Raw genomic sequence first — 22616 nt, forward strand, 5'->3', positions numbered from 1 at the left:
AAACTTCGCTGTATTTGTGGACTTACGTGGGCAGAGGAGTTAGATATGTAACATCTTGCTTAAAAAACAAGGTGCTTGCTTTGTCTTTGCCCCTTCTTCATACTCCCTGGTGAGCACTGCCTTGCACCCAGCCCTATTTGTTCGGGGGAGGGATGCAAGCTTCCCTTAAACTAGGACAAAGAGATGTTTGGGGTCACTTAGTTGCCTTGACTCTGGCTGTCTCGGTGGAAAGCCAGCAGTGCTGCCCTGTGTTGGATCCAAGGAAAGGCTGAATGCGGAGCCATGCGTGCTTCTGGGGTGCACTGAGGTTTGCAAGTCTCTGGCCATCTGGGAAACTGGACCCCAGTGGGTGTAGCGGAAGAGGGTGATGGCCCAGGCTGCTTCTTATAGCTGCATGAAAGCTGTGACCAGAAGAGGGGCTGCAAGTGACCCCCTGTCTCCTGTCCTCTGCGGTGAGGCTAGACTGATGGGTTGTTGCCTGGAAAGCCAGCATGGCTGCAATTCGGATGCCACAGAAACAATAGGAGCTAATTATTTCCTCTGATTCTGCTTGACTGCAACACTAATTGTACTCATTAACAGCTCCAGCCTTTTCCCCTTTTCCTTGGGGAATTGCACAATTGCCTTTCGTTTTTAATACAGCCTTTGCATCGGGCCCAGGAGGGGAGGCTGTGGCCAGAGATGGGGCACATCTCTTGCCCTACGTGCTCTGCGCAGTTCCCCAGGAGAAGGGGCTGCTTGGGCCAATTTGGTCACGACCGCAGAACTAGCAGCCCATGTCTGGGACAATTACTAGCCTTGGGGACTGGGAGACCTTCAGCCTCATGACTCCAATTGCAAATTCCTCCTGTTACTATTGAAGTCTAGACTGAAAGCAGCCAGGACTGGCAGAGAAAGCAGTTTAAAATATTCAGTCTTCTGAAGGGTTTGTTTTCTGCATTGAGGGTGTCAGTCCTAGGCTGTCTCTAGAAACATTCAGCGCACTGACAGCGATGACTAACTGCTCCCCATGGTCAGGCAGTTTGTGCCTGCTGGCACCTGGCTGGGCAGGGAGCAGGGCAGTTCCCCGGGCTGTGATGGCATCTCTCTCTGTGTTTCTTGAGACCCCATGGTCCTATTCCTGCTCTTGCCATTTGTTTGTCACCAGCTCTCAACCAAATGCTCTTTTCCAGGCGCAGTTTGTTTTCCCTGCTGCGATCAGGTACTACTACGGCTGCTACTTAAAATTCCTTTTAAATACAACTCTCCCCTGCTGCTCTCCGGTAGTTGTTAGGGGGGATTTAGTTGTAATTACATTTTGGCAATCTAAGCAAAAATAGCCTTGCAAGGCAAGGCTGAAATACTAGCTGCAGGCTCCTTTTATCCACAGCGCATTTAGCTTCTTGCAGATGACATCACTTAGGGCTTTAGTCCTGTTGTTGTGCCCAGCTGCGCGTCGCGTCCACCTCTGCTATTTCATGTACTCGCCCACTTCCCGCCTCTGATGCCCCGCATCTAAGCTGGTGCTGATGAGTACAGGCTTGCTATTAAATCTGAAAATGCTGCAGTCCTGCTGTGTTCGCCCTTAAATATGTTTTGCGAGTGAGCTGTGGAAGAGCCCTTCCCTGGGAGGCTGTTCCTCTCCTCTTGCTGACACTGTGGTTGAGATTTGGAGGAACTCAGCGCTTGTTCCTCTTCCTCAGCCTTGAAAGGAGCGAGCTGGCTGGGGCGTGGAGTTTGTCCTCTTTCAGGCTACAACTTTTCCTGAGGTCAGAAGAAAAGCCGTGTGCAATCAGTGCCAAGCACCAGGTTTGGTGCCTCCTATGGCTTGGAGAGGCATGGAGCCAGACTGTTTTTTGAGCAGGGCTTTTGGGTTGCGGTCTGCTCTGTCCCGCTAATAAGAGTGGTGGAAACACAGCCACGGGGTTGTTTGGGAGGGGAGGGAGCCTCTGTCATGCTCTAGAAAAAGGTTTCAGATTCTCTTTATTTACGAAGCAAGTCTGGAGCCGTGGGAGCTCCAAATCTGTGGTGAGTCATGACCTTCCTTGTTCTCCTCATCCTGAAGGCTTTGTCCACCCTTAAACTTCCTCAGATCCCTGCATAGTGGCCTTTGGGGAAACCAGCAGGGCTTTGAACGCCTTCGAGCCCTGGAGTCCAGCCCCAGGGCTCTTCTTTCCCAAGGGGATGGTGGGCTGTGGTGGGCTCATGGGCTCTGGGTGTCTCTGGCTACGGCTGGTCAAGTGGGGGCTGATGGCTGGGCTGGGCTTGGCTGGGGGGCTCAGGGAGTGTGGGGTGAGGGGTGGTGTTGCGCTGGGTGTCTCCAAGCTGGAGCTAAGGATGAAATCTGCTTCCCAGCCCACAGAGAGAAAGGAGTCCCCAGTTTTGGAGGGGAGCAGTTGGGGGATGCTTGGAGGATGATGTTGTCTTAGTGCTTCTTGGGGTGTGGGCACCTGGGGCTAATGCTGGGCTGGGGGGGCTTTTCCTCTCTCGCTGCACTCCCCCCAGCACCCTGCTAGCTCTGGATAGGGTGACCTGTGAGGTGTTCCCCCCCCAGATCCTGCAAGGCACATCTGCTGCCCGAGACCTCTGGCACCCCGGCTACTGCTTTTGTTTTTGTCCTTGTTTCTAGTGTGGTGATAAACCCCAGGGACCTCCAGAGGGCAGGAAAAATCACTGCTTGGGGATGGTGGAGAATGCGGTCTCAGTTGTGTGCTCCTGGCAGGCTGGAAGAGCTTCTCCCTTTCTGATTGTGTTGTATGGACGTGCCGAGGACCGAGCTCACCTGAAGAAGAAGCAGCTCTGTAGAGCAGGGAGAAGTGGGTGACAGTACCTGGCCCTGTTCAGAGCCCCCTTCCCCTGGAGACTGGCAGCAGGGCAACGGGGACCCAGGAATCAATGGGAAATAGCCAGGCAAAGACAGACCAGAGCTCATTAATTCTGCACCTTCTTGGGGAGGGAGAGCCCAGGGGCTGGGGACATGCCTGGTGCTATGGTTTGGGCAGCTTATGGCAGCTCCTGACTCTCGCAGGGCTGGGGACACTTGGCCAGGGCAGCCTGTCCCTTCAGCCACTGTGGGGCTGGGGAGAGGACATCGCCGTGGGGTGGCTGTGTGGGGACAGGAGTGCTGTGCAGTGCCATCACTCACCAGCAAGAAGGCTGTGGCCAGGACGAGTACGGTGCCCCAGGACTTGGTCACCTCACCCAGATCACGGTCACAGGGCTGCCCCCATGGGAGGTGACCCAGCCAGGGGAACAGGAGGCAGGACCCAGCCACGGCACTGGGTGCTCGGTGAGCTCCTCTGGGCACCCTGCCTGCGTTGGTGGGCACCATCCCTGCCTGCTTCAAGGTGCCGGCCTGGAGCGCTGGACCCACCTGGTCTCAGTGCTGTGGGCATCACACAGCTCCCCGGGATGGGGCAGGAAGAGCCACCTTACAGAGAGCACGGGCAGGCTGGCACAGCTGGAGGGTGGCTCCCGGCCATGACCCGGCTGCAGGCATCCCAGAGGTGATGTCTCTGCTGCTCGGTGTTTACCTCCCTCCTCCATCCGTGCCCACAATGCCCTCACCTCTGGCAGGCGGTGCCAGGAGCCAGTTGCGGGCTGTAACCAGCTGGTTTTCTCCCAGCAGCAGCAGAGGCAGCCGGTACTGGGACAGTGATGCTGATGGAGACACAGCACGTCCTGGAGCTGGGCGCAGGTGGCGTGAGCTAGACCACAGAGGAGCAGACGCTGCCCGCCACCGTTCCCAGGCTGACCTCCCACATCTCCCCTGCCAGCAGGGACAAAGCCGCAGGGGCCCCAGAGGTCAGTGAGGGGCATGGGGAGGGGATGTGGCATCGCTGGGATGGGGGGAAGGGGCTGTGCTTGACAGAGACGCTCCCGTGGGGCAAGGAGGGCCGGGGGGGGAGGGAGTCATGTAATGATGCTTGTAGCAGGGTGGGTGCCAAGGGCACCCATCCCTAAGGGGGTTTGGGTGCCTGGTGGCCCAGGGTCTTCCCACTCCAAGCTGCTTGCTAGGGAGCAGGGACAGCAATTCAGCTGTCCCCAAGAGCCATGGCCAAGGCATAAATGGAAGGAGGAACCTGCCCCTAATCCCATCCATGGCTCCATTGCTACCCCGGGATGAGGGCTGTATCTGTGATTCCTGCCCCGTTGCCACCATTGCCATGGCAAGGGATGCCAGGGGCCCCATTTGCCCTGGGCTTGAAGCTGTGAATTTGCAGTGGGCTCTTGCTGCTAGCGCTGGTGCATGGCTCATCAGGTGCCTGACTCTGCTCCAGGTCCGCCTTGTCTCGTCTCTCAGCACCCTTGTGGGGTGCTGGGACAGGACTGTGTGGCTTAGAGGTCTGCAGGAGCCTGCACGGGTGGCACATCCAGCCTGTCTGAGAGGGGTAACCCCATCAGTGGGCGTGCAGCAACAATGCCACGGAGGCTCGCGAGACTGCTGCAGGCTTTACTCCCATGTTCAGCACAGCATGGCCACCCCGTGTTGCCCCCTTCCCCATCACCACCACTGCTGGGGAGTGGCAGAGCCCCGCCACTCCCAGTCCTCCTCCAGTGCTGTGCTTGGCACCAGGAGCTGCTGTGCCTGCAGGGATCTCAGCCAGGCAGGCTGGTTTGGGGGCACCCAGCCCCTGGGTCCAGCAGTCGCAGCAGCAGGAGGGCTGGCAGGTGCCTGCGGGCATCACTGCGGCAGGTACTGCTTGGGGTCCCCAGGGAAGGGCAGGGCCGGTGCCTGGTTGAAGTGAGCCATGAGGAAGATGCCGATGGTGCCGCACACGAAGAGGGAGGCCATGATGAAGAAGCAGACACGGTCAATCACCCGTCCCACCAGGATCCACTCTTCGCTCTCCTGCCGGTGGTAGAAGGAGGGGGGTGAGGGCTACCCCCACTGCCCCCTATGCGGGTCCCTCTCCCCCCTGGCCCTGACTCACGCTGCTGAAGTCGTTCTGTTCCCGCGTGGCATTGGCGATGTGGTTGCAGGCATCCACGCAGGCGCGGATCTCAGGGCTTGCCTCCTCCAGGCTCTGGCAGAAGTCCTGGGCACTGCCGCTCTCCAGGCCACGTCCTGTGGGCAGCGGAGCCAGCACAGTGGGCACTAGTGAGCGCCCAGCCACCTGGCACATCGCCCAGCCTCGCAGGGAGGTGCCAACCCCCCGGGGGCACTCACCAATCTTCTCCAGCACAGTTTTCATCAGCCCGTCCCTCTCCTTCTGTTTCTCAAAGAGCAGCTCGGTCCGGGCTTTCCAGAGCATGTACTCGTCGGCTTTCACCATGAGCCCCAGGGAGCTGCGTCTCCGGGCAGCTCGCGGTGGCCCCGGTGTCTCCTCTGGCATGTGCATGCCCAGGTAGCGGGGCAGGAGGTGCAGGCACACCTGGGCACAGCATCACCCGCGGGGACCTGACCCTCCGCACACCGCCCAGGGCACCCAATAGGTGCAATCGGGTCCCCTTGCATCGCCTGGAGCATCCCCATGGGGTACCCTTGTGCCACTGGGATGCTGAGTGTGTTAGCACCTGCTGCTCCCCAGTGCTCGGAGTGGCTTGGAGGGGTTTGGTGGCACAGTGTGGTCCCCTGGGGACAGCTGGGGGGTCCCTCTTTGTGCCAGGACTTGCACTCAGATGAAGGCTTGCCCGCCACCCCGCTCTGCGAGGGACATGGCCTTGGTCCCCAAATACCCACCCCATTCCCCATTTATAAGGGGTAGGGGGATGACGGCAGGTACCTGGCGCACTCTCTGGGACATGGAGTGAGTGTTGGGTGTTCTCAGTGAGACGTTGAGGACAATGACAGCGTTCACCACGATCACCACCGTCACCACCATGAGGAAGGTCAGGTACCTGGGGACGGGACACAGGGCCTCATATGGGGCTGCTGGGTCACAAGCTATGGGCATGTAAGGTCCTTCTCAGTGCCCTCCTGGGGCTGTACACGGGGGACCGGCAGTGGGACATGGACACGTGGTAGTCCTGTGCCAGCCCCGCCTGGGCTGGGGGTTATTTCTGTGCCAGAGTCCTGTTCCTGGGCACTGGCTGCTGCACAGCACCCAGAGACCCCACTGGCACAGTGTGACAGCAGGGCTGGCACCCCCGTCCCTGTGCATCACTTACTTCCCGATGAGAGGCACAGCCTGGGAGGTCTCAGGCACCTTCTGGGCAATGAGGAAGAGGAAGACGGTCTGGGCCAGGAGGACGTTGATGGAGACGGTGCATTTCTGCCCACCCGCTGCCAAGGAGGGGGGAAGGCAGAGGTTGGCACAGGGCAGTGGTGTGGGCATTGCCTGCCTTTGGCAAAAAGCCTCCACCTCAAAGCTGAACTGGCCAAGTCCTGCCATGAGCCTTTAACCGTGGGGTACCTGGAAATTCTCCCCCCTCCAAATATCACAGGAGTGGGTGAGAGATGGCACTGATGGTCCCCAAGCACGGAGGGGACAATGAGCCCTTCCTTGCCTGTCGCTGCCCCCCTTGCACATCCCCGTGCCCCCCATGGGCACGGCACCAATGCGTACCTTTGGCGGGCAGAAAGTAGACCAGCACAGCCATGGCAGAGATGAGGACACAGGGCACGATGATGTTGATGATGTAGAAGAGTGGCTTGCGCTGGATGATGAGGTAGAAGACGACCTGCTGGTACTGAGTGTCATCTGGGGTGAAGTGCTCCGAATTGATGATCTTCCGAGCGGGGCGGTGCTTGATGACCCATTCGCCGTTCTCTGCCATGCAGCGGTGCCACGTGAGTCCCACCACCCTGCCGGGGGCACTGGGGCTGCCAGCCCTCTTGCCCAGGGGGGGAGGAAGGGGAGAGCTGGTGATCGGTGTGGGCTCCACGGGGCACCCAGGCTGGACACGGTGTGGGGAAAGGTGCTAGAGCCGCTGGGGAGGGAGATGAGCACTGCAGAGCGTGCCAGGGTGCCCAGGCAAAATACCCCGAAAAGCTGTTGGAGGGGGCAGCCAGGCACGTATGGGGCACCTCGTGCCCCTTGAGGGCTCCCAGGGTGTTACGTGCAGGGCTGGGGTCCCCCAATCTCCCTGCCCCCAGGGTACCATGAGGGGAAGCCGAGCATGACGCTGGGTGACAGCATGCTGTTTTCCCCCACTGTCTGCGGGAGCGATAGATTTTTCCCAATCAAGATCGCAGCTCGGGCCGGTAATGAAAAAATAAATCTCGCTGCCCGAAAAGCATTTTGTTCCTTCAATATGCAATTAAAATGTGATGGAAAACGTCATCGTTTGGCCGTGACAGCTACGTTCCCAGCATCAATCAAGCTCCCAGGAGCGGTGCTCTCCGGGAGCAGCTGCCAGGCGGTGAAAGACCCAAGCCGGGGGGGTTAGAAAAACAAATATCTCCCACACTCCTGCTTCCACTAATAGGTTAAGTACCTATGTAATGGCGGGAGCTGCTAATGGCCCCCACAGCCCTGCTTTTGGCAGCCACCAGCGTAGCACCAGGCCTGTTGGGTGCTCCCCGTGGCAGGATGCTCTTGTGCCACGGGGGCGGCCGTGGTGTTACCTGTGAAAGCCTCGGGGTCAATGGAGATCCACTCCACGGTCTGGCCTTCCTCCACCGTCAGCAGCAGGTTGATTTCATTGGCACTGTATGTCTGGGACCTGGGGAGGGAGAAGGTGGTGGCACAGGCTGGCATGCAGCAGGGTGGATGGGCAAAGGGTGCCAGCGTGGCACCAGGTCACGCTGGCCACCTCCAGCTCTGCTTTGGGGTGCTTGTCTTGGCCGAGGTGCCTCCTGCCACCGATGGGGTGCCAGGGGACAGGTAGGTGGCACTTATCTGCCCAGGGACTCGTTGCCCCAGGGCAAAGGTGGACATCCCGTGCTAATCCCTTGTGTCCCAGGAGGACCCGCCATGGTGCCCACGCGTGCCCAGCCGGTGCTCACTGGAAGACCATGGTGCAGTTCTGCCAGTCGAAGGGGAAGTAGGTGACATGGATGGCGCAGGCGCTGCGGTAGATAGCGGGGGGCAGCCAGTAGATGCTGCCGTCGGGGGACACCAGCACGTTGGTGTAGAGGGTGATTTCGAATGTCCCGTCGATGCTGGCAGGGAAAGGGTGGGCTCAGCCCGAAACCATGCTCGGGGGGGGGGCAGCTGCCACCCCCTGTGCAGGGATATGTCCCCATTGCCCCGTCACCTACTTGTTTTCCAGGACGATGTCGGGAAGCCAGACCATGGTGGAGGGCACCCGCAGCAGCTGGATGTTGTCGTATTTCTTGGGGTCCCACTGCAGGCGATAATCGGACCATTGCTGGGGGAAGGGGAGCAAAGAGGGATGGTCACGGTGCTCCCTGAGGCGGGGGAGCTTGTGAGCTGCCCCCAAAATAGGCTCAGCTGGGGGCACCCACAAAAGGGGGTGCAGGTTATGGTGCCAGCCCTCCACAGGGTGCCACCCTGAGATGCAAACATGGGCCAGGGGGGTCCTGCCTGGAGGTGAGGGGTCTCACCATCTCGATCCAGACGTTGGTGGTGAGGGTCTCCTCCCGCTCATTCTGGCAAGGAAGGAAGGGGGAAGACGGCTTTAGCACCCTGCCCGCCTCTGCCCCACATGTGGGGGCAAACCCATCCTGCTATGGGGACCAGGGAGGGGGTCTCTCACCAGGGAGATGAGGTTGGTGAGGGTGAGCTTGAGGGTGACATCGATGATCTGGTCCCCATGCAGGGCCGGGCGCAGGTGCCGGTTGTAGTTGGTCATGAGGTCCTGGAGCAGCTTCTCCTCCTGGTTCCTGCAGCCCACGCCTGGGGAGGGCATGTGCCGTGGGGGCACCCCGGGGTGGGGACAGCAGGGCCACCGATGCCCCCAGGACCTGCTGGCGTGGGGGGGGGGGCATGGGGTGCGCAAGGAGAGGGGATGCCCACGCTTGTGTTACTGTGGGTGTGCACACGCGGCTGCGTGTGCCTGACTGTGTATCAGCGTCCCAGCGTGCAAGCAGGGGGGTGTGCGTCCCCCCCACGTCCCCCACCCCGCTCACCCCAGGGACCTCTCCAGGGCAGGACGTGGGGACAGCGGGCTGCCAGCATGGGGACACCCCAGAGGGACGGTGCACGGCACTGCACTGCGCACCCGTGGGTGACAAACCCCCAAGGGCAAAGGCGAGGGGAGACCGGGTACCCCCCCCCCAGGGCAGGCACCCCTTACCTGCCAGGGCGCAGAGGGCGAGGAGGAGGCCGTGGCAGCGCATGGCGGTGCTGCGGGGCACAGGGGCCGGGGCTCTGCTCGGCCGCCCGTGCGGCGGTGTTCTGGGCCCGGCGCCCGGTGGGACGGGACAGCTGTCCCCCGCCACCGTCAGCTGTTCCCAACAGGCACGGGGGCTGGGGAGGGACAGGTGACCCCCCACGCCCCCCCGCCGGCGGGGTGATGGCAGTTTGCTGGGAAGCTCCTCTGGCATTTTGTGCCGAGGGGGTTGGAATTGGGTCTGGGGGCAAAATGAGCTCCGTGCCTCAGTTTCCCCATGTGCCCCGCAGAGGGGCAGTGCAAAACCAGGCGTCCATGGGTGATGGAAAAGGGGTGCCCCCCTGCAAGCACCCCCAGCAGTGCCCTGTCCCCCCCATGGCGGTGGCTGCCCCCAGGGTGTAGGGTGGGGAAGGGGCAGGCAAGTCCTGCCACGTCAGCCTGGGGAGCGATGCCTGCCTTGGGGGACCAAGTCCTGCGAGACCCTGTGTAGGGGGGTCGGGGTGGGGGGGTGAGATTCCTGGCTCGGCGGAGAGGATGTGACAGCTGTCCCAGGCCACTGCCGGTGGGGGGACGTCAGCTGTGCCCCCTGAAACCGGAGCCCTGGCGTCCCGCTGCCGAGCTGGGGAAGGAGACAGCCCCTCGGCCCCCAGCCAGGCGCTGCGGGATGGGGTGTGCCGGGGGGCACTCGTGGGTCTGGCTGGGGGGTCATGGGGACGGGGGGTGATGTGGGCACTGCAGTGGGTCCGCAGGGAATGGTGCCATGCTGGGGGGTCCATCCCCTTCCCCAGCCCATCCTGTCCCGAGTGCCCAGCCCAACGGGGGTAGCAGGGCTGGTACCACGGATCCCTTCTGGGAAACACCCCTTCCCACCACAGCTGAGGACCACCGTGCTCAGGACACCCAACAGCACCCATTCCTTGGGTGGGCATCACCCTCCCCAGCACACACACAGCACTCAGGGTGGGCACCGTGCCCAGGGGGGGACACCGAGAGCAGCCACCAGCTCGGCGCCCCGTGGTGAGAAGCATCCAGCTTTATTTTCCCAAGCCAAGGCTGGTGAGCGGGAAGGAGTGGGGGGCTGGCACATGGGACACCCCCCTCTAGATGAAGCGCTTGTTCTCCTCCCGGTAGTCATAGGGGTCTCCAGCAAAGGGCAGCGGCGGGGGGTGGTTGTAGATGCCCATGAGGAAGATCCAGAGGGTGCCCACCACCAGCATGGGGGTGATGAGGAAGAGGCAGAGGCGATCCAGGGTCCGGGCCACACGGTTCCAGTTGTCCTTCTCCTGGGGAAGGAGCCAGAAGCCAGGCAGTGGGGGGCACAGTGGGCACAGGGAACCCCCTCTGCCCCCCCATGCCCGCGGCTCCCACCTCATTGTAGCTGTTTTTCTCCTGCATGTGCTTGACGATGAAGTTGGCACCGTCAACGATGGGTTTTATGTGCTCGTAGAGCTGCTCCTCGCCTGCATCCGCAGGTGCCAAACCTGGGAGCGAGGGGGGTGGTGAGACAGGCTCCGAAGGGCTGCCACCCCCAGAGACCTCTGCTCTGCCACCCTTCCCTGCGTCCCCACGGAGGGGCTGAGGCTTACGGGCAGGGGTGATGCGGCTGGCCAGCCCGTGCCGCTCCGACTGCTTCTCGAACATGAGCTCGCTGCGGGACTTGACGCTGAAGTACTCCTCCGCCTTGGCGATGTAGCCGGCCGAGCTGCAGCGCCGGATGCACGGCGTGCCCGCTGGGCTCTCGGCCGGCTGCGACATGCCCAGCAGGCGGGGCAGGCTCTCCAGGAAGACCTGGGGCACAGGAGGTGGCGTCAGGTCCCTCGGCCACCCCTCGGTGCAACGACATCTTGTCCCCACCCTCTGCCCCCAACCCGGGCACGCAACCCCTTGGGGTGGTGCAGATGGGCCATGCCAATGCAATGGCGGGGCTGTGCTGTCCCATGCCCTCTGTGGGGCACGGTGCCACCCCTGCACCCACCAGGTCACGCACCCCAGCCCAGCACCCCGCTCACCTCTTTGACCCAGTCGGACATGATATGGGTGCTGGGGGTGCGGAAATGGAAGTTGAGGACCACGACGCAGATCACCACCACGGCTGTCACCAGCAGCATGATGAAAAGCAGGTACCTGTGGGGCGGCATGGACCTGGGGCTGGCATTGCCACAGGGGCTGAGCACAGGCAGAGGTGCCCTCTGGCACCACGGGGACCCCGCGATGTCCCCGCTGCACCTAGGACTCACTTGCCGATGAGGGGGATGGCATGGGAGGTGGCGGGCAGGCGCTGGGAGATGAGCAGAAGGAAGACAGACTGGGCCAGGAGCACTGAGATCACCAGGGTCATCTTCTCACCACCTGGAAAGCAGGTGAGCTCAGGGCAAACCCTGCTCCAGGTCCACCTCCCAGTGCTCCCAGTGCCAGGATTGCCCTCCCAGTGTCCCACCATACAGTGCCCCATATAGGGTTTTCTATTATGGGGGTACCCCAGGGTCCCACATGGGGTATCCTGCGCCCAAGTGTGCCCCTGCCAGGGTGCCTGGCTGGGATGATGGTGTACGTGGGGGTGTCCCAGTACCAGGATGTCCCCGTGCTGGGCACTGGGGTGTCCCCATGTCCCAGGACCTGGTGCAGGTGTGGGACATGGAGGTGCCCCATGGGGTGACCCCCATGCCTGGCACAGGTGCTGTGGGGCTCACTTACTATCGGCAGGCAGGTAGAAGACAAGGATGGCCATGAAGGCGATGAGGATGCAAGGCGTGACGATGTTGATGACGTAGAAGAGCGGCTTGCGCTTGATGATGAGGTAGAAGGTGATGTCCTGGTGCTCGCTGCTCTCGGGGGGGTTGTCAGGGTGGATGTTCTTGCGGGCCGGGCGGTGGATGATTTCCCATTCCCCGTTCTCTGCCGGGGCACATGGGACAGCGTATGGCATGGGGGGCCCCTGCCATGCCCATCCTCACCAGCCCCACCAGCACCCGTTCTCCCTGTCCTGGGTCTGGGTAGCTCCAGCCTGGTGGGATGGGTGCCAGGGTGCCAAAGCCCTGGGTGCTCGGGTGTCTCCATGGCAGGGTGCCCCAATGCCAGGGTGCCCCCGAGCCCTGTACAGGGTGTCCCGCTGCCACAGGACATGGCAGAGAGCACAAGCGTTACCCGTGAAGCCTTCAGGGTCGATGATGATCCACTCCACCGGGTAATACTTGCCCGTCTTCGGGTCGCTATCCTTCTTCAAGTGCATGCTGATCTCTAGGGCACTGTACGCCAGCGAGCTGGCCCGCGGCCGTGGGGGACAGGCAGTGAGGGGCTGCGCCTGCTGCTTGTTACCCACCACCCACCCACCCTGACCTCCAGCACAATGGACTCAGGCCACCGAGTCACCTGCAAACCCTCACCTTGCTGCACCCCAACAGCAAGGGAAGGTGCTGGCAGCAGCAGGCGCTGCAGGGGGCCGGGATGCCCACCCTGCTGCCTGCCCCTGCCCTGCCCTGCCCTGCCCTGCCCTGCCCTGCCCCAGCCAGCCCCCTGGCACCTGAATTTGAGGGTGCAGTTCTGCCAGTCGAAGGGGAAGAAGTCAACATTGATGGGACAGGCGCTGCGGAAGATGGCGGGCGGCAGCCAGTAGACGTAGCCCGTGTTGTAGATGAGGACGTTGCAGTAGTAGGCGATCTCAAAGAGCCCATCATTGCTGCACCGGGAGAGAGCCGAGGCAATGGCAGGGCCGGCAAGTGGCAGGGGGAGCCCTGGGCATGCTTTGCGGGGTTTGGGAGGGGAAACTGAGGCACGGCTCACTTGTTCTCCAGGACTATCTCAGGCAGCCACAGCATGTCCGGCGGCAGGCGGAGCACCTCGATGTCCCCAAACTCGGACTTGTTCCACTGCAGGCGGTAATCGGTCCAGCCCTGGAGCCGGGGGATCCCCAGGTCACCTTCTCACCACACTGGGACACCCTGTTGCCCGTGCCTCAGGGCACAACTGATGCCATGACGCCTGTCCCTACTCACGTGCTCGAGCCATAGGTTGGTGGTGAGCGTCTCGTCCACCTCTTTCTGCAACGACAGTGTGGGGCAGTGAGATGCCAGGGCCTTGCCCAGCAGCTGCCCCCCCCAGCCCAGGACCCCCAACCCTCACCAGCCAGGGTTCGGGGCAGCAGCCCCAGGACTCCCCTCACCCAGCCAGCCCCTGGGTGAAGCATGGCTGGAGGGCACCCCACGGCGGGCACTGCCCTCTGGGGCTCACCAGTGAGATGAGGTTGGAGAGGGTGAGGGCGAGGTAGACGTCCACGACCTCGTCAGTGGAGATGATGGGGCGCACCTCCTTGTTGTAGCCCTTCTCTTCGAAGAGGTGGTGGATGAGCCGTTCCTCCTGGTTCACGCAGAGCCCGCCTGGGGGTGTGGGGTCAGGCAGACTGGGGTGGGGCTGGGGGGGGTTACTGGGCCCAGTGCCACCCCACGGGGATGCTCAGTGAGGGCAGGGTGATGTAAGGGTGGAGGAGACAGGAGGAGGCGAGGACACTGCATGTCTGTGCTGCACAGGGGCATGGACGTGGGACATGCAGGAATGACACACGTGCGGGAGCACATGGGCGCATGTGGGCATGGGACAAGGATGTGAGCACGGACACAGAGTGACACAGATACAGACCCAGCACACACAGGGACACACAGACATGAGGCACTTGGGTACAGACATGGTGGCACTGTGCACATAGGGGGATGCACAACACAGGGGCACGCACGGACACGGACACATGGACATGGACCCAGTATAGGCAGGGACGTGTGGTCATGGATGCAGCGTCAGTGTGCACGCGGACAGGCACACGCGGGGACACACAGACACAGTGGCACTGTGCACAGACAGATGGACTCATACTCTGGCACACAGGGACACAGGCACGGATGCAGCCCCACCGTGCGCAGACAGACAGACAGACACACACGGCCCAGGCAGGGACACAGCTCCGGGTGGCACAGCCAGGATGGAGACGCAGGGGACGCTCAGTGATGGGGCTCTGCCAGGTAATGCCCAAAATGCAACCCTGGGGCACTTGTGCCCAGCTTGGACCCTGCCACCATCACCCCCCACCAACCCCACTGAGGGGGCCCAGAACCCTCCAGCAATGGGGCAACCCCGTGCCCAAGACCCTGGGGCCCCGCTCACCCGACAGCACCAGCGCCCCGAGCAGGGCCAGCCGCGCCGGCAGGTCCCCCATGTGGTGCCCGCAGTGCCCTCGCGCAGTGCCAGGCCGTGGCCACCTCCCCGCCTGGCCCGGCCAAGCGGATGTCCGGCTGCCGGCCGGAGCGGGAGATGGACGGTGCCAGGTGCCGAGGGGGAAGGGTGCCGGACCATTTACCCGCTCCCACCCCTCTCTTCCGGCACCCCCGCGCCCGGAGAAGGGGAGACGGGCAGGCGCAGCTGGCCTCGCCAGCCCCACGGGTGTCAGCCCATCACCCTGCGCCTGGGCTCCCCAGCACGGGCATCGCTGGGCACGGGGAGGAGCGGTCCCTTCCCCGCTGCTCAGCAGCCCCAGCGATGCCGCGCGGAGGCAGCGGGCTCCCCAGGAGCAGGAGGGGTTGGTACCCGCCGATGCCCAAGCACGGGGGTGGCACCTCCCTGGCAATCACAGCTGGCCCAGGGCACGCTCGGCCCCTGCGCCGGCAGGAGGTTTCCTGTGGGTCCCCGACGGGGTGGCACCAGGGGTGGGCACCGGTGTTGTGCTACGGGTGCCGCGGTGTGCAGGAGGGGTGCCCGACCCCCGGGGGGGGCTGGGGAGTCCGTGCCAGGCTGGGCACAGCACCGATGCCAGGGGCAGGAACCGAGGCTGGGGACATCACTTTGGGGTACAGGAGAATGGGAAGGGGGATGCAATAGGATGTCATATCCCCCATGGAAAGTCCCCCCACCGGCACCTGCCTCGCCAGCACGGGGTGGCACAGCACCCGCTTCACACTCGCCAGCTACTGAAAAATAGAGCCCTTCTTTATTCAAAAATAAACCTTTCTCTGTATAAATAAATAACAGCCCGAGTGCCTCTAGGGAAAATGGAGTGGGGGTGGGCTTGCCAAGGTGGGGGTCCCAGGGGACAAGAGGGCTGTGATCCCCGGCTGAGATGCTCCAGGTGCCCCCTGGTGCCCCATTGCCCTGGGGAGGTCAGACAGAGCTGGTGGGAAGAGGGAAACTGAGGCACGATGGGGGTCAAAAGGGTGGAATAGCCTGAGCTGGGAAGGGAGCTGTGTTTGAAGGACATGAGAGAGCCCTGCCCCAGCGCCCCGTCCCCATGCTGGCATGGTGCCCCAGGGCACCGCGGGCACCGTTAGGTTTTCAGCGCCTCGAGCGCCAAAGCGACGAGGCCAGGCATGCTGCGGGCCAGCGAGTCACTCTCCAGCCCCACGAGGCCAGTGAAGACCGTGGGGCGGCCCCCCACCGTGGCCCGCACCTGCGCCCGGTACAGCCCCTTGGTGTTTTTGGAGCCCAAATCCACCAGGATCTGAGAGAAGATGAAAACACTGTGAGTCCCGGGGGGGCCGGGGCCACAGCGGGATGGTGATGGTCTGGGGGGTGGCCCCGCCTGCCTGCCGGGACAGGGGGCTTGGAGCAGCTGGACGAGGCACTCACCTCCTGGAAGGTCATGGCCAGGTCCGGCTCGGGCACCCGCAGCACCCAGGCGTACAGCTCCCGCACCGCACCCACCCGCACCACTGACTCGTTGAGGCCGGGGCAGGCTGCAGCCCCAGGGACGGGCAGGAAAGAGATGGAGGGGGGACATCAGGGGTGCGCTGAGGGGTGGGACGAGTCACGGGGGCACCATGCTGCCGCCCGCCCCGGGGAGGAGCACCCATGCTCCGGGGATGCTGAGGGAGCAGGGGCAGAGGGTCCCTGTGGAGGGGGGGTACGGCCGAAGGCTGTCCCACCAACATGGGACAACCAGCCCTGGGACCGGAGTGCGAAGGCAAGGCCAGGCTTGCCACCGTCCCCATGGTGGCATATGGCATTCCACAGTGGCCAGGGGCTGTGGGGCACTTACCTCTGCCTGTGCCTGCCTCCTCCTCCTCCTCCTCCTCCACCCTCGGCAGCTCCGTGGGCACCAGCTCCCGTTTCTCCCTCGGCGCGGACCCTGCCACCGAGAGAGGTGTGAAAACCCCGGCGGGGACGCGGCCAGTGGGCACTGCCTGGGCACAGAGACGGCCGGTGGATGGATACCCCGCCGCCCCGTTGGCCCCAGCCCCTCCAGCTCCCAGGGCTCACGGCTCGGCATGGGGGTCCCTGACAGCTCTCTGGGTGCCGATCGCAGCTCCGTGGCTTCAAGAGGGGTGCCAAGGTCCAGCTCCGCCCGCAGCTGGGCGAGGAAGGCTCGTCCCTGTCCCACCAGCTCCTCCACCACCTCCTCACCCTGCTGAACGGAAGGGGGGACAAGATGGACGCTGGGGCACCCACGGGGCACCCATGGGCACCATCAGATGCACAGTGGCAGAGCACAGGGCACGGCTGGGCCGGTGTCGGATGGGGCACTGAGGACACACGACGTCTTTATGACTGTGTTGGGTCAGATCCTAAGCTGCGGGGTCAGACCCATGGCTGGCTCTGCACTGGTTGGACTGGGAGCACTGGTTTCACCTGGGGAGGGTGAGATGCCCCCTCTATGGTGGCAGAGTGGGAGATGCCACTTCTGTGGCTGCACAGGGGATGATGGGCCCAAGGGATGTCAGGAGGGGACATGGGGGAACTGCTGGGCTTTGGTCCCCGGTGGCACTGTTAACAGAGGGGCAGGGGCTCCCCCCAGCCCATCCCTCCCCAAATACCTGCAAGAAGAGCCACGTCTCCCCGGGGAGCTGCCCCCCGTCCAGGGTGGGTGCTGGGGGGCTGCCCCCCCCCATGGCCCTCAGCGCCTCCACCCAGTCCTGCAGCCGGGGTCCCACGGCCCCAAAGAGCCCTGCGAAGGCGGGCGGCCGCCCGGCCCCCCACCTGCAAGCACAGCAGGGCGAGCTCAGGCAGGTGCCCGGTGGCACCTGTCCCTGGGCAGTGCCACCCCCTGCCCTGCGCACCCCTGGTGGGACCTGGCTGGCCCTGGGCACCCCGGGGGGCCGTGCCCACCTCCATCCGGGTGTGCCCTGGTTGCAGGAAGAGCAGGACCCCAATGCTTTAGGCCATCCCCAAAAAGCCATGTCAGCGCCCATGGGCGTCTTGCCCACCTCCTAAAACCCTTTAGCCCCCCCTTGTCCCGTGGCCCACCATGCCTCACCTGGTGGGAGGTCTCTGGGGTCCCTCTGCCATGGAGCTGGGCTGGCCCCCTGCCACAGCCAGGCCTGTGGGGACAAGAAAGGGACAGGAGGGACAAGGTGTAGGGGACTCTCACGGGGGTGCCAGTGAGAGTCCTGCAGGCTACTGGTGCCCTGGCCACTGGCATGGGGGGGCCAATGGGATTCCAAGCGGGCTCGGGGTGGCCCAGCCCGGGAGGGTACCTGGGGTATCCCTGCGGACGCGGGGGTGGAAGAGGTGCCCGTAGATCTTGCCCAGGAGCTGGGGCAGGGCGCGGGTGAGGAAGGAGAAGTCGAACTGGTTTCGGATGAAGTCCCCAGCCTGGCGCAGGAGATCCACCAAGGTCTGGGCGTAGGAGCGCAACTCTGCGGGCGCAGTGGGAAAGTCATGGCCCCGGCACCACGCCAGCCCCACGCTGCCAGAAACGGGGTTCCACTCCATACCCTCACCCAGGTTTGACCCCCGGCTCACCGCATCGTCTCGTCCTGGCGCGGCAGGTCTCCTCGGACAGGCGGTCGCAGGCAGCCCGGCCCTGGGGGCCCCGGCAGGACCCGGCGTAGAAGGCGCAGAGGCGGGCACGCTCAGGCGGCTGCTGCTCAGGGGGCAGCTGGGCCAGCGCCAGCAGGTCAAAGCAGCTCGGTTCCCGGCTGCCGGGGGCAGCTGCGAGGGCACCGGGGCTGCCATGAGGTGCTGAACACCCCCTTCCCAGGGCGACGTATCCCCGCAGCGCCCTGGGCATCTCCATCCCCCCCGGCACGGCCGGCGGCACTCACGGTCCATCTGGAGGCTGAGCCAGTCCGCGAAGGCAGCGACACGGGTGTAGACGCCGGGTTTGCCCCGCTCGCCGCAGCCGTCGCCCCACGAAGTGATACCGTAGAGGATGAAGCGGTGCGAGGAGGGGTCCTGGCATGCCAGTGGGCCCCCCGAGTCCCCCTGGGAGGGGGGATGCCCGTGCATCGGTCTGGGCCGGGACCCCAACCGCGCTGCCAGGCTGTGCTGGGCTGCGGCACGTGCCCAGCGCTGTGTGCCACGAGGGACTTTTGAGCCCTGGGCATTACCTGGCAGGAGTCGATGCCGCCGGACAAGTACCCGGCACAGAACATGGCGTTGGTGAGCATGTCCCTGCCCAGGGCACCCCGGCACGTCTCCTGGCTGAGCAGGGGCACTCGCGCCTCCATCACCACGTCGGCTGCCGGCCCCTCTGCCGGGCAAGGCACCTGTTACGGGGTCCCCCGTGCCCGGGCACCCCCCTCTCTGTTGCACCTCCCTGCCCTCGCTCGGTGCATCGGCACTGGGCATCAGAGAGGGCACTGAGGGGGACACCCCACAGATCCCGCGGGTGTTGGGGTGGCACCTACCTTCGTACAGGGAGCCCCAGCCTGCGATGTAGCAGGCGGTGCCGGGGCTGGGCTCCGAGGGGCCGCTGGGCAGGCACACGGGACTGACGGTGGGCGATGGGGCCAGCGGCACCGCCAGCTCCAGCAGCGCCAGGTCCCCGTGAAATGTCTTGGGGTTAAACTGGAAGGAGATGGGGGGGTGTCAGTGGGGGGCCCTGGAGCATGCACAGTGAGGTCAGGGGGTGCCCACCTCCACTGACCTTGGGGTGAGGCAGGATACGCCGGACGGGCACTGCCCGCTCGCCCACGTCCGGCTTGCCCAGCTCATGGTCGCCCACCACCACCATCCACGCCAGCTCATTCTGGTTCCTGGCAGGGTGGCGGGCAGTGAGTTACAGGGGTGACAGGGGTGCCACCCCATGCCCCCCTCTGCAGGGACATCATCCCTATGTTGCCGTGCCCCCCACCGTACCCGGCGAAGCAGTGGGCTGCGGTGAGGACCCAGGAGTGCCCCACTAGCACCCCTCCGCACATCAGCTCCCCATGGAGCCGCACCGACACCAGCCAGGGCCAGGCCCCCCGTGGGGCCACGCTGCCGCCCATGATCCGTCCTCGGGGAGCCGTGGCGTTGGCTTGGGGGCCCCCGCGGCGCCCGCAGCTCCCTGGGGGACAAAGCTGGGGTGAGAGGGGGGGTCTTGCAGCCCCACTGCCGGGACGCCACCTCTCCTGGGTGGGCACGGGGTGGCCGGGCACGGCGGTGCCGGGATGGCCATGGCAGGCGGTGGGAGTGGCGGGTGGCCCCCGGGGGGGTCAGGCTGCGCTGGGCGTGCTGTCAAGCCTCATTCTGCTCACGGAGGCGAGCGGGCGGCGGGACGGGGGCACCCCGCGGCCCGGCAGCTGCCGACGCTAACCTCTGCCCCCCGGCCCAGCAGGCAGCCGAGGGGCCGGGGACGCCCACCGGTATGGTGGGGGGGGTGGCGTGGGCACCACGGGGCTGCCCTGGCTCACCTGGCATCGCCACCTCTGCTGGTGCATCGGGGTCCGGGGCTGTGGCGGCCGTCCCTGTGGGGACAGGCTGTCATGGCAAGTGGGGACACCCCACCCCGATGTCACCGCCATGTGCCTGCTGTCCCCAATTCCCTTTGGTTCCATTCAGTGACCCCCAGACCTCCATCATCCCAAACAAGAGCCCCTGTACACCCCAGGAGTGCTTGTCACCCCCGGTGACTCGGTGTCCCCAGTCTGTCCGTCACCTCCCCTTGCCCCGTTCCCCCACACTCCCCTTTCCCACCCCAGAGTCTCCATCGTCCCTCAACACCCCATTCCTCCCAATCCGCTCATTGCCCCCAGTACCTCCATCCCCCAAATCTCCACCTCTCACCCCAGATCCCTCCATCCCCCCCAGTCTCCCATCCCACCAGAGCTCTCCCATCACCCTACCGTACCCCCACCTCCCTGACCTCCCCACCCCACCCCAGCACGCCCTGTCACCCGCAATGCCCCATATCCCCTCCAGGCAATCCCAGGCATCCCCTGGAGTGCCCTGTTTGTTTATCGTAGGGTCTCCCTTCTTTGGGAGGAGCCAGGGGCGATGCGGGTGCCCACTCACGGCACTCCTGGAGGCGGTGGCGGCAGAGCCGGGCGCTGAGTGGGGCGCAGGCGTGCTGGGCCCCCTCGGGTGGGCACAGGCGCTGGTAGGGGGCACAGGCCTGGCTCAGTGCCCAGTTGCGCTGGGGCAGCTCGGGCAGCGCCTGGGCATCCAGCAGGGCCTGGCAGCTGGGGGGCATGGCGGGGGGCACGGCCGGCGCTGCAAGGACAGCAGGGCCGTGGGCATCCCCATGTCCTCCCTGCCTCCTGCCCACCTCCACCTGGGCCACCGCGGGCTCCGCTTTGGGACGGGTGGGAAGGGGGCGCGATGGGCCTGCGGTGCTGGCATGTTTTGGTAGGGTCTCCTGGGTGCTGGGATGTGTTTTTGCGGGGATGTCTGGGAAGGAGACAAGGGATCAGATGATGTTTTGAGTAGGGCTCTAGGTGATGTTTGGGTAGGATCTAGAGAGGATGGGGAATTCCTTGGGTAGGGTCTCTGGTGCTTTGGTAGGGTCTCTAGCAGTTAGGGATATGTTTTGGGAGTCTGGGCACTGTTTTGGTAAAGCCTATGGGGTAAAGCCTACAGGGGAGGGGGTACTGTTTGGGTAGGGTCTTGGGGTGTCATTTTGATAGGGTTTCTAGGGGATGGGGTGGTGCTTTGTTAGGGACCCAAAGCAATATTTGGGTAGGGTCTCCAGGCATGGGTGCGTGTTTGGGTAGGGTCTCTTGGGCATGGGGTGGTATTTGCATAGGGACCGCGGGCAGCGTTTGGATAGGGACCCTGGGCAGTGTTTGGGTGGGGACCCTGGGCTTTGTTTGGGTAGGGTCTCCTGGGGATGGGGCCATCGGGGCCGGGGGCCGTGACTCACGTGGGCAGTGGCGGGTGAGGTTGGTGCAGGGGGGGAAGAGGCAGGGGGCACAGAGCCCGCAGGCGCCCCGCTGCCGCTGCTGCTCAGCCAGTGCCCGCTCCAGCGCCAGCAACGCGCTCCTCAGCGCCGCCTCCAGCACCAGCGTCCCCCGGCTCGACAGCGCTGCCGGGCAAATGCAGGGCACTCAGACCCCCGGTGCCCCCACCACTGCCCCCCACCGCGGCCACGGGGTGCCCCCAGCCCACCCAGTGCCCATGCCCTGATATCTCCATGGTGGGAGTCAGGCTACGCAGGACCTGTCACCTGTTGGCATTGCCTAGGGTGACAGGCACGACGGTCACCTCCCTGGTGGGGTTGGCACATGGGCGCACGGTGTGGGGAGGGTGTTTGCCCGGGCCTGTGTGTGCCTGCTGCACGTGGGCACCCTGTGAACACACGTGTGCAAATGTGGGTATGGAGCAGGGTGTGAGCCTGGGCAGGTGTGCCCCTGCGTGCCCATGCGTGTCCGTGTGCGTGCACCTCTGTGCACACCTGTGCCACACCCTGGGTGCTCACTTGTGTGTGCCAGGGTCTGTGTGCCTGTGTCTGCATGTCCCTGCGTGTGCCCACGTGTGTGCAGTCCTGTACGTGCCCTGTATGTGCATCCCCACGTGTGCCCGTACCTGTGCCCACCCGTACCCACCCACAGCCGCCCTCCTGCTGGCCGTGCCCTTGCAGAGGGTCCCCTGGAGCTGGCGCAGGTACCCGGGGCAGGAGGGAGCGCTGGCAGCCGCGGGACATGAACCACACCGCTCCCTGCAACCCCAGTGTCCCCAGGTGCCACAGGCAGCGTTTGCCACCCAGTACAGGTAGCGCGGGTATGGGGGGCTTTGCCAGGGCCCGGGCATCCTGCTTGCGCTTCCCCCCCTTCCTGAGAGTGAACCCAGGAGTCCCGGCTCCTACAGCCGCCTCGTCCGCAACCAAACCCTCCGCAAAGATGCTCCGTCCCCGTGCCCCACTGACCTTGCAGGACGCCGGCTGGCATGGGGTACAGCCCCTGGCCCAGGGGGGCCCCCCCCGCCAGCTGCAGCAGCGGCAGCAGCGGCAGCAGCATGGGGGTGACCAGGTGGACCCTGAGGAGAGCGCCCCGTGTCCTCTTCCCTCCTCGCTCCATCCCCGGGCGGTCAAAGGGGGGCAGGAGGGGGGGAGCCCCCGAAATGCCCGAGGCGGGCGAGGAGGGATGGATATATACGGTGCCCCCCGGGCGGTGGGAGGAGAGAGGGGCCGGGGGAGCACAAACAGGCGAGTTCATTAATGTCGCGCCAAGATGCCAGCTCGGGGCGGGGGGCGCGGGGGGGGCGCAGCCGGGGCCTCAATGCCGCCTTTGTTCGACGGGGCCTCCGGGCGGGCAGCATCAGACGGGCGCTGCGCTCCGGCG

General features: G+C 64.4%; 3 protein-coding genes across 3 annotated transcripts; all 3 read right to left on the reverse strand.

Annotated features, from left to right (window-relative positions):
- Positions 1-4663: 4663 nt before the first annotated feature.
- On the reverse strand, positions 4664-9373 carry CHRNG (cholinergic receptor nicotinic gamma subunit). The gene is given in 14 exon segments (XM_075509072.1): positions 4664-4831; positions 4914-5047; positions 5150-5354; positions 5706-5820; positions 6091-6205; positions 6489-6692; positions 7490-7587; positions 7871-8026; positions 8126-8235; positions 8432-8476; positions 8584-8723; positions 9124-9175; positions 9177-9323; positions 9326-9373. Coding segments are annotated over 14 exon segments (1737 nt in total).
- An 801-nt stretch (positions 9374-10174) lies between these two features.
- CHRND (cholinergic receptor nicotinic delta subunit) lies at positions 10175-14362 on the reverse strand. The gene is made up of 12 exons (XM_075509073.1): positions 14311-14362; positions 13387-13532; positions 13152-13196; positions 12940-13049; positions 12680-12835; positions 12304-12419; positions 11854-12054; positions 11397-11508; positions 11169-11283; positions 10746-10947; positions 10528-10640; positions 10175-10442 (listed from the first exon to the last, which is right to left on the reverse strand). The coding sequence occupies exons 1-12, from the start codon at positions 14360-14362 to the stop codon at positions 10260-10262; spliced, it is 1551 nt and encodes a 516-aa protein (XP_075365188.1). The 3' UTR covers positions 10175-10259.
- Positions 14363-15463: 1101 nt separating this feature from the next.
- On the reverse strand, positions 15464-22223 carry PRSS56 (serine protease 56). Its single transcript, XM_075509074.1, has 17 exons — positions 22202-22223; positions 21200-21361; positions 20353-20550; positions 19752-19805; positions 19216-19405; positions 19004-19112; positions 18765-18924; positions 18465-18607; positions 18180-18339; positions 17878-18066; positions 17610-17771; positions 17390-17453; positions 16950-17112; positions 16396-16543; positions 16175-16264; positions 15766-15872; positions 15464-15637 (listed from the first exon to the last, which is right to left on the reverse strand). Exons 1-17 carry the CDS (start codon positions 22221-22223, stop codon positions 15464-15466), a joined length of 2295 nt encoding a protein of 764 aa, XP_075365189.1.
- Positions 22224-22616: the final 393 nt, after the last annotated feature.

Source organism: Mycteria americana, chromosome 7 (genome assembly GCF_035582795.1).
Source record: "Mycteria americana isolate JAX WOST 10 ecotype Jacksonville Zoo and Gardens chromosome 7, USCA_MyAme_1.0, whole genome shotgun sequence".
Classification (NCBI taxonomy): domain Eukaryota; kingdom Metazoa; phylum Chordata; class Aves; order Ciconiiformes; family Ciconiidae; genus Mycteria; species Mycteria americana.

What these genes read in the sequence shown, in the direction of transcription:
- PRSS56 (XM_075509074.1), bottom strand. Translation starts at nt 22,223, where the DNA reads ATGCCAGCCGGCGTCCTGCAAG. An exon ending in AGCAGAGGTGGCGATGCCAG is followed by an intron (nt 19,406 to 19,751) that starts GTGAGCCAGGGC and finishes TTTGTCCCCCAG; the next exon opens with GGAGCTGCGGGCGCCGCGGG. An exon ending in CTGGGGCTCCCTGTACGAAG is followed by an intron (nt 18,608 to 18,764) that starts GTAGGTGCCACC and finishes CTTGCCCGGCAG; the next exon opens with AGGGGCCGGCAGCCGACGTG.
- CHRND (XM_075509073.1), bottom strand. Translation starts at nt 14,362, where the DNA reads ATGGGGGACCTGCCGGCGCGGCTGGCCCTGCTCGGGGCGCTGGTGCTG. An exon ending in GAGATAGTCCTGGAGAACAA is followed by an intron (nt 12,836 to 12,939) that starts GTGAGCCGTGCC and finishes CTCCCGGTGCAG; the next exon opens with CAATGATGGGCTCTTTGAGA. An exon ending in CTTCTACCTGCCTGCCGATA is followed by an intron (nt 11,509 to 11,853) that starts GTAAGTGAGCCC and finishes CCTGCTTTCCAG; the next exon opens with GTGGTGAGAAGATGACCCTG.